Source organism: Oncorhynchus masou, chromosome 19, assembly GCF_036934945.1.
Source record: "Oncorhynchus masou masou isolate Uvic2021 chromosome 19, UVic_Omas_1.1, whole genome shotgun sequence".
NCBI classification, from domain to species: Eukaryota; Metazoa; Chordata; class Actinopteri; order Salmoniformes; family Salmonidae; genus Oncorhynchus; species Oncorhynchus masou.
The window spans coordinates 38,431,758-38,441,458 of NC_088230.1; the positions used below are offsets into that span (position 1 = coordinate 38,431,758).

General features: G+C 42.5%; 1 protein-coding gene across 1 annotated transcript; it reads right to left on the reverse strand.

The window, feature by feature from the left end:
- Positions 1–3,495: 3,495 nt before the first annotated feature.
- On the reverse strand, positions 3,496–7,343 carry LOC135505608 (YLP motif-containing protein 1-like). The gene is made up of 4 exons (XM_064924674.1): positions 7,199–7,343; positions 4,710–4,793; positions 4,341–4,424; positions 3,496–3,913 (listed from the first exon to the last, which is right to left on the reverse strand). The coding sequence occupies exons 1-4, from the start codon at positions 7,322–7,324 to the stop codon at positions 3,782–3,784; spliced, it is 426 nt and encodes a 141-aa protein (XP_064780746.1). The 5' UTR covers positions 7,325–7,343; the 3' UTR covers positions 3,496–3,781.
- Positions 7,344–9,701: the final 2,358 nt, after the last annotated feature.

The following is a 9,701-nucleotide window of genomic DNA, read 5'->3' on the forward strand; positions in this document are numbered from 1 at the left end:
GTCCTATGTACAACACCACAATAGGAGTTTTACATGGGTCTCCTATATACTACACCACAATAGAGTTTCCACATGGGTCTCCTATGTACAACACCACAATAGAGTTTTACATGGGTCTCCTATATACTACACCACAATAGAGTTTTACATGGGTGTCCTATGTACAACACCACAATAGAGTTTTACATGAGTCTCCTATATACTACACCACAATAGAGTTTTACATGAGTCTCCTATATACTACACCACAATAGAGTTTTACATGAGTCTCCTATATACAACACCACAATAGAGTTTTACATGGGTGTCCTATGTACAACACCACAATAGAGTTTTACATGAGTCTCCTATATACTACACCACAATAGAGTTTTACATGAGTCTCCTATATACTACACCACAATAGAGTTTTACATGAGTCTCCTATATACTACACCAGAATAAACGTAGAAATTATAGAGGATGTCACAGACTTTCAAGATTATCACACTTTGTGTGTCAAAAACTGAATGGAAATCTTAATTCTAAAAGCTATGCTTATACTTACCATCTAGTACGGAACTGTAACAACATAGCATCAAACAGATTTTGTCTTACTCAAAGAAGAGTTCGATTACAGAAGAAATCCAGAACTAATTTAGGCTTGTTTTGATTAACAATCAAAAAATATCTAGGGATATTTCAAATCAATTACAACCATTACCCTCAGAACCAATCCACATTACCTCGACAAAAGGTTACCATGAAATCCCACTCCTTTAGTTATTCGTGGTTTTATTGAACAGGTGGGACAGTGACGAAACAACAGGAAAGGTCAGAGTCAGAAGGGTTATGGATCGGATTCAAACCCATGCTGACTCTGGTAAGTGTGTGTGTGTGTGTGTGTGTGTGTGTGTGTGTGTGTGTGTGTGTGTGTGTGTGTGTGTGTGTGTGTGTGTGTGTGTGTGTGTCGGGGTCAGTCAGGGGCACTAACCATTAGACCACAATGCTTTCTCAATTTTGATTTCCGAATCTCATGATCTTCCTCCGGTAAACATGCTTTATGTATTACTGTATAGGATGTCCAACTTGGCAAAAGTTTCTCTAAAAATTATCATTCATGTTTTGAGATAATTGTTATATATATATATATATATGATTAATCTCAGGACACAAAGAATACTAAAATCGACCAAACAAGACCAGCATAAACCAGAGACATGGTCTTTAAAAGTCATCAAGTCCCTCACTGTACCTGCAAACGACCTAGCATGTCTGTCCACTGTACCTGCAAACTACCTAGCATGTCTGTCCGCTGTACCTGTAAACGACCTAGCATGTCTGTCCACTGTACCTGCAAACTACCAAGCATGTCATACTGTACCTGCACAATCTACCTAGCATGTCTGTCACTGTACCTGCAATCTACCTAGCATGTCTGTCCACTGTACCTGCAATCTACCTAGCATGTCTGTCCACTGTACCTGCAATCTACGTATGTCTGTCCATGCACCTGCAAACTACCAAGCATGTCTGTCCACCTGTACCTGCAATCTACCTAGCATGTCTGTCCACTGTACCTGCAATCTACCTAGCATGTCTGTCCACTGTACCTGCAAACTGCATGCCAGCATGTCTGTCCACTGTACCTGCAATCTACCTAGCATGTCTGTCCACTGTACCTGCAATCTACCTAGCATGTCTGTCCACTGTACCTGCAATCTACGTTAGCATGTCTGTCCACTGTACCTGCAATCTACCTAGCATGTCTGTCCACTGTACCTGCAAACTACGTAGCATGTCTGTCCACTGTACCTGCAAACTACGTAGCATGTCTGTCCACTGTACCTGCAAACTACCTAGCATGTCTGTCCACTGTACCTGCAAACTACGTAGCATGTCTGTCCACTGTACCTGCAATCTACGTAGCATGTCTGTCCACTGTACCTGCAATCTACCTAGCATGTCTGTCCACTGTACCTGCAATCTACCTAGCATGTCTGTCCACTGTACCTGCAATCTACGTAGCATGTCTGTCCACTGTACCTGCAAACTACCTAGCATGTCTGTCCGCTGTACCTGCAAACGACCTTTATGTCTGTCCACTGTACCTGCAAACTACCTAGCATGTCTGTCCACTGTACCTGCCAACTACCTAGCATGTCTGTCCGCTGTACCTGCAAACTACCTAGCATGTCTGTCCGCTATAACTGCAAACTACATGCATGTCTGTCCACTGAACCTGCAATCTACCTAACATGTCTGTCCACTGTACCTGCAAACTACCTAGCATGTCTGTCCACTGTACCTGCAAACTACATAGCATGTCTGTCCACTGTACCTGCAAACTACATGCATGTCTGTCCACTGTACCTGCAATCTACCTATAGCATGTCTCTGTCCGCTGTGCCTGCAAACTACCTAGCATGTCTGTCCGCTATAACTGCAAACTGGCGCATGTCTGTCCACTGTACCTGCAAACTACATAGCATGTCTGTCCACTGTACCTGCAAACTACGTAGCATGTCTGTCCACTGTGCCTGCAATCTACCTAGCATGTCTGTCCACTGTACCTGCAAACTACGTAGCATGTCTGTCCACTGTACCTGCAATCTACCCTAGCATCTGTCCACTGTACCTGCAATCTACCTAGCATGTCTGTCCACTGTACCTGCAAACTACGTAGCATGTCTGTCCACTGTACCTGCAAACGACCTAGCATGTCTGTCCACTGTACCTGCAAACTACCTAGCATGTCTGTCCACTGTACCTGCAAACTACCCTAGCATCATGTCTATCCACTGTACCTGCAAACTACGTAGCATGTCTGTCCACTGTACCTGCGAACTACTAAGCATGTCTGTCCACTGCAACGACACGGAGTGTGACCATATCAAATGGACTAACGGGCTTCTGGTGCAGGCCTCTCCAAATCGGTTTGTGGAGAGCTACCGTTCTGTAGGTTTACCAGGGCTCTCCAACCCTGTTCCTGGAGAACTACTGTAGGTTTACACCAGGGCTCTCAGCCTGTTCCTGGAGAACTACTGTCCTGTAGGTTTACACCAGGGCTCTCCAACCCTGTTCCTGGAGAGATACTGTCCTGTAGGTTCACCAGGGCTCTCCAACCCTGTTCCTGGAGAGATACAGTCCTGTAGGTTTACACAGGGCTCATAACCCTGTTCCTGGAGGCTACAGTCTGTAGGTTTACACCAGGGCTCTCCAACCCTGTTCCTGGAGAACTACTGTAGGTTTACACCAGGGCTCTCCAACCTGTTCCCCTGGAGAACTACTGTCCTGTAGGTTTACACCAGGGCTCTCCAACCCTGTTCCTGGAGATACTGTCCTGTAGGTTTACACCAGGGCTCTCAACCCTGTTCCTGGAGATACAGTCCTGTAGGTTTACACCAGGGCTCTCCAACCCTGTTCCTGGAGAGCTACAGTCCTGTAGGTTTACACCAGGGCTCTCCAACCCTGTTCCTGGAAAGATACTGTGTCCTGTAGGTTTACACCAGGGATCTCCGGCCCTGTTCCTGGAGAACTAACATCCTGTAGGTTTACACCAGGGCTCTCCAACCCTGTTCCTGGAGAACTACTGTCCTGTAGGTTTATACCAGGGCTCTCCAACCCTGTTCCTGGAGAGATACTGTCCTGTAGGTTTACACCAGGGCTCTCCAACCCTGTTCCTGGAGAACTAACATCCTGTAGGTTTTTCACTTCAACCCTAATCTAGCACACCCGATTCCAATAATTAGCTGGTTGATAAGATGTGAAAACCTACAGGAGGTTAGCTGTAAGGGCATGTTTAGGAACATTGAACACCACCTATAAGGGCATGCTGAATGGGTCCTACCTTAACGTCTTCTTCCTCCTCCTCCTTATTCTTCTTGGGCTTCTTCAGCGACTCATCATCAGGGTTGAAGTCTTCCATCTCAACCTTCAAATACAAAATGTTTCTATTGAATTTGGTGTGAGGCATCCTGTAGCTCAGTTGGTAGATTACTGCGCTTGTAAATGCCAGGGTAAAGTGTACGTACGCACCGACTAAGTCGCTTTGGATAAAGAGCATCTGCTAAAATGGCTTCTAGAACACTTCTACAACACTTCTAGAATTCTAGAACACTTCTAGAATTCTAGAACACAATTACAGCCACACAAGAGGATAAAGTGCATCTAACATCATGGAGGATAGCACCGACAGGTAGTACACCTTGTTCCCTGGTCCTCTGCCATAGAGAGGACTAGGGTTCACTCTTAAAAACAGGAACCCAGAACCTAGCAGTATTTCATCACGTCTCAATTAATAGAAAACCATTAGTCCGACATATGGATAAAATAAAAATGTATGTTTCCGTACAACATACCTCCTCAATAGCAGCGTCCTGAAGCAGGGAACGGACATCCAACCGCATCATGTGACGTGGTGACGACTCCCAGTTACTGGACATCTATATAGACAACCAGAAAATAAATTATAAATACAAATATAAAACCAGAGAATGAATATATACACACACACACGCGCACACGCACACGCACACACACACACACACACACACACACACACACACACACACACACACACACACTGAATAAAAGTATACAGAGTACAGAAAATGAAGACACAATAGGTCTATCACTGTCATTATCAATACCTTGAGAAATAGGCCACCTGGATGTCATTGAAAATGTAATGAGAGCTCTGCGCTTGTTGACGCAAGAATGCCCAGTACCTTTTGAATATCCCTCATCTTCCGGCCGTGGGCGTTTCTTTTAGCGCAAGTCTGATAGTCTGCCGAGATTTCAGCCAAGTACACCTAAGAAAATAAACATTTACACGTTTATAATATACAGGGCCTTGCAAAAGTATTCAGACCCACCTTGGATTTCTTCACATTTTATTGTGTTACAAAGTGGGATTAAAATGGATTTAATTGTATTTTATTTCTAAAAAAAATATATAAAAAAATTCTAAAACAAAACGAAACAAACTAAAAAAAAAATAGTCGTTGCTTAAGTATTTGGCCCCTTTGGTTACGCAAGCCTAAATTAGTCCAGGAATAAAATTTGGCTTAACAAAATCAAATCAAATCAAATTGTATTTGTCACATACACATGGTTAGCAGATGTTAATGCGAGTGTAGCGAAATGCTTGTGCTTCTAGTTCCGACAATGCAGTAATAACCAACAAGTAATCTAACTAACAATTCCTAATCTACTGTCTATGAGATTCATAATGTAGGGTAAGTAACATGATATAAGGTAGCATTGTTTAAAGTGGCTAGTGATATATTTACAACATTTCCCATCAGTTCCCATTATTAAAGTGGCTGGAGTTGAGTCAGTGTCAGTGTGTAGGCAGCAGCCACTCAATCACATGAGTTACATGGACTCACTGTGTCAAATAATAGGAGTTTTTGAATGACTAACCCTTCCTCTGTCACCCATAAAACATCTGTAAGGTCCCTCAGTCAAGTATTCAATATCAAGCACGGCTGCAACTAAAAAGACCAGCAAGATTCAAAAACCTCAAAAGGGCAGTGATTGGTAGAAGGGTGACAAATCAGATATCGAATATATCTTTAAGCATGTTAATCATTCTTATATATTAAACCACCCAGACACATCGAAACTGAGCTGCAGGACAGGAATTAAACTGCTCAGGAACATCGCCATGGTGGGGCGGCAGTGTAGCCTAGTGGTTAGAGCATTGGACTAGTAACCGAAAGGTTGCAAGTTCAAATCCCTGAGCTGACAAGGTACAAAATCTGTCGTTCTGCCCCTGAACAGGCAGTTAACCCACTGTTCCTAGGCCGTCATTGAAAATAAGAATTTGTTCTTAACTGACTTGCCTAGTAAAATAAAGCAATTTGTAAGTCGCTCTGGATAAGAGAGTCTGCTAAATGACGTAAATGTAACGTAAATGTGATTTTAAACCAGCGACAGAGTTCAATGGCTGTGATGGATAAATAACATTGTAGTGACTCCACAATAATGACAGAGTGAAAAGAACACAAATATATAGAATAAAAAATATTCCAAAACATGCATCCTGTTTGCAACAAGGCATTAAAGTAATACTGCAAAAAAAAAAACACAGGAATAAACTTTTTGGCCTAAATGAAAAGCCTTAAGTTTGGGGCGAATCCAACAACACATCACTGATTTTCTCCTTGATTTCAAGCATGATGTTGGCTGCACCATGGTATGTGTATACATGACATCGGAAAAGATGGAGGGCTTTCAGAATAAAAAGAAACAGGATGGAGTTAAGCAACAGGCAAAATCCTAGACGAAAAACCTGCTTCAGTCTGCTTTACACCAGTCACTGGGAGACAAATTCACCTTTGAGCAGGACAATAACTTAAAACACAAGGCCAAATCTACCCTGGAGTTTCTTACCAAGACAGTGAATGTTCCTGAGTGGCCTAGTTACAGTTTTTGACTTAAATCTGCTTGAAAATCTATGGCAAGACATGAAAATTGCTGTCGAGCCATGATCCTCAACATCTTGACAGAGCTTGAAGAATGTTTAAGAAATATTGTACAATCCAGGTGTGCAAACCCTCTTAGAGACTTAGGAGCTGAAAAATTTGCAATGACTATATTTTAGTAATTTAATTTCTATTAATCTTTAAAGAAATGTGAATTTTTCGTCACTTTGACAAGAGTGTTTGTGTAGATTGTCGACATGAAAATACAATATCTGTTCTAATATCAACACTAGGAAACTTAAAATGAAGTCATTTGATTTGAATTTGTTTACCCCCCTTTTTCGTGATATCCAATTGGTAGTTACGATCTTGTCTCATCGCTGAAACTACCCTACGGATTCGGAAGAGGCGAAAGTCGAGAGCCACGTGTCCCCCGAAACACGACCCAGCCAAATCGCACTGCTTCTTGACACACTGCTCGTTTAACCCCGGAAGCCAGCCACACCAATGTGTCGGAGGAAACACCGTCCAACGCCACAAGGAGTCGCTAGAGTACGATGAGACAAGGAAATCCTGGCCGGTCAAACCCTCCCCTATTCCCGGATGACGTTGGCCCAATTGTGCGCGGCCCCATTGGTTTCCCGAACCCGAGGCGCCTTAGCACTGCGATGCCTTAGACCGCTGTGCCACTCGGGAGGCTTGGGCGTGTATTCTAAAACGGTATGCTAGTTTGCAAATTGGAACATCTCTTTTGATATTTCGAGACATGAAAACAAACGTCAACTCACCTCGAAGCCTTTAGTCTTGGCAGCACTCCAGAACTGATCAAAGTATTTAACCCTGTCATTGATAGCGTCGATGATGATGAAGGGGAAGAAGCCGTCGTCTAGGGTCTTCCTGAATGTTTTTAGCATGCTGTTCCTTTGTACGTGTCTTCCATCTCCGCTTCGTACTTTCGTATTCCAGACACTGACAAAAGGAAAATGTTAGGAATTGATATTACATTACATATAAATAAAAGGAAAATTACATAAAAAATAACAAATACAAAAAAACAAAACAAAAAAAAAATCACCTGGCAAAGCCTGTGTAAACTAGATTGAGCAAATGTAGCTTCAGTGAGCCATTATGTAATACATGCGTAGGTGTCTTTAGGCCTTCTTTGGCGGCATTTACACAGGCAGCCCAAATCTGATCGTCAGCCCAATTATTGGGAAAAGAGACAATCTTGAATTGTCAAAAGACCAATTAGTGGAAAAATATCAGAATTAGGACGCCTGTGTAAATGTAGCCTTTTAGACCTACAGTCATCTACAGAGCGATAGTATCTGACTAAACTAGATAGTAGTGGTGATTGGCTAGGACTGAAATAGGTGCCGGAACTCATTTTGAGTGACGGTCACGGTTTATATTTTTGGTGCAGGAACTCTTCAATACGTTTCATCTAACATTCTATAAGAGATACAGGATCTCAACATTCAGTAGGAACAGAGGGGATTAAAATGTCTTCACATAGGAACAGAGGGGATTAAAATGTCTTCACACAGGAACAGAGAGGATTAAAATGTCTCCACACAGGAACAGAGAGGATTAAAATGTCTCCACACAGGAACAGAGAGGATTAAAATGTCTCCACACAGGAACAGAGAGAGGATTAAAATGTCTCCACACAGGAACAGAGAGGATTAAAATGTCTCCACACAGGAACAGAGGATTAAAATGTCTCCACATAGGAACAGAGGGAATTAAAATGTCTCCACACAGGAACAGAGAGGATTAAAAATGTCTCACAAAGGAACAGAGAGGATTAAAATGTCTCCACACAGGAACAGGAGAGGATTAAAATGTCTCCACACAGGAACAGAGAGGATTAAAATGTCTCCACACAGGAACAGAGAGGATTAAAATGTCTCCACACAGGAACAGAGAGGATTAAAATGTCTCCACACAGGAACAGAGAGGATTAAAATGTCTCCACATAGGAACAGAGGGAATTAAAATGTCTCCACACAGGAACAGAGAGGATTAAAATGTCTCCACACAGGAACAGAGAGGATTAAAAATGTCTCCACACAGGAACAGAGAGGATTAAAATTAGGAACAGAGAGATTAAAATGTCTCCACATAGGAACAGAGAGGATTAAAATGTCTCCACACAGGAACAGAGAGGATTAAAATGTCTCCACACAGGAACAGAGAGGATTAAAATGTCTCCACACAGGAACAGAGAGGATTAAAATGTCTCCACACAGGAACAGAGGGGATTAAAATGTCTCCACACAGGAACAGAGAGGATTAAAATGTCTCCACACAGGAACAGAGGGTTAAAATGTCTCCACACAGGAACAGAGAGGATTAAAATGTCTCCACACAGGAACAGAGAGGATTAAAATGTCTCCACACAGGAACAGAGAGGATGATGTCTCCACACAGGAACAGAGAATTAAAATGTCTCCACACAGGAACAAGAGAGGATTAAAATGTCTCCACACAGGAACAGAGAGGATTAAAATGTCTCCACACAGGAACAGAGAGGATTAAAATGTCTCCACACAGGAACAGAGAGGATTAAAATGTCTCCACACAGGAACAGAGAGGATTAAAATGTCTCCACACAGGAACAGAGAGGATTAAAATGTCTCCACATAGGAACAGAGAGGAACACAGGAACAGAGAGGATTAAAATGTCTCCACACAGGAACAGAGAGGATTAAAATGTCTCCACACAGGAACAGAGAGGATTAAAATGTCTCCACACAGGAACAGAGAGGATTAAAATGTCTTCACAAAGGAACAGAACGGATTAAGTGAGTAGGTCAGAGGGAAAGCAGAAAGGACAGACCTTAAGTTTGACTCGTTTCCCTGTATCTTGGTCCTTCTCCATCTTCTCCACCTCCGTCATGAAGTAGTCGTCTAGCCCCAGCACTCTGGGTGGAGCCCCTCCACACTCCACCTCCTTGTCCTTAACCCGCGCAACATTTAACATTTTAGTCAGATAGCAGATGTTCTTATCCAGAGAGATTTACAGTTAGTGCATTCAATTTAAGCTAGCTAGGTGGGACAACCATACATCACGGTAATTCAAACTTTTTTTTAATAAAGCTGCTATGAGCTAGTAACGACGACAAGGTATTTCAGTGAGAGAAGTTTCATGAAGTGACGTGTTTTGAGCAAAAGATGATGACTACGATGGGTTTGTGGAAATTGAAATCAATGTTTGTTTACAATGAGGGGCAGGTATCTGTTATCCTGACTGCTGTGAGGATAGGATCTCATAAGCTCGCGAGATAA

Bases quoted from the DNA above. Each gene is read 5' to 3' on its own strand.
- LOC135505608 (XM_064924674.1), bottom strand. From the start codon at position 7,324: ATGCTAAAAACATTCAGGAAGACCCTAGACGACGGCTTCTTCCCCTTC. The intron at 4,794-7,198 runs GTGAGTTGACGT...TTATTTTCTTAG, and splicing joins CCAAGACTAAAGGCTTCGAG to GTGTACTTGGCTGAAATCTC. The intron at 3,914-4,340 runs GTATGTTGTACG...TTGTATTTGAAG, and splicing joins AGGACGCTGCTATTGAGGAG to GTTGAGATGGAAGACTTCAA.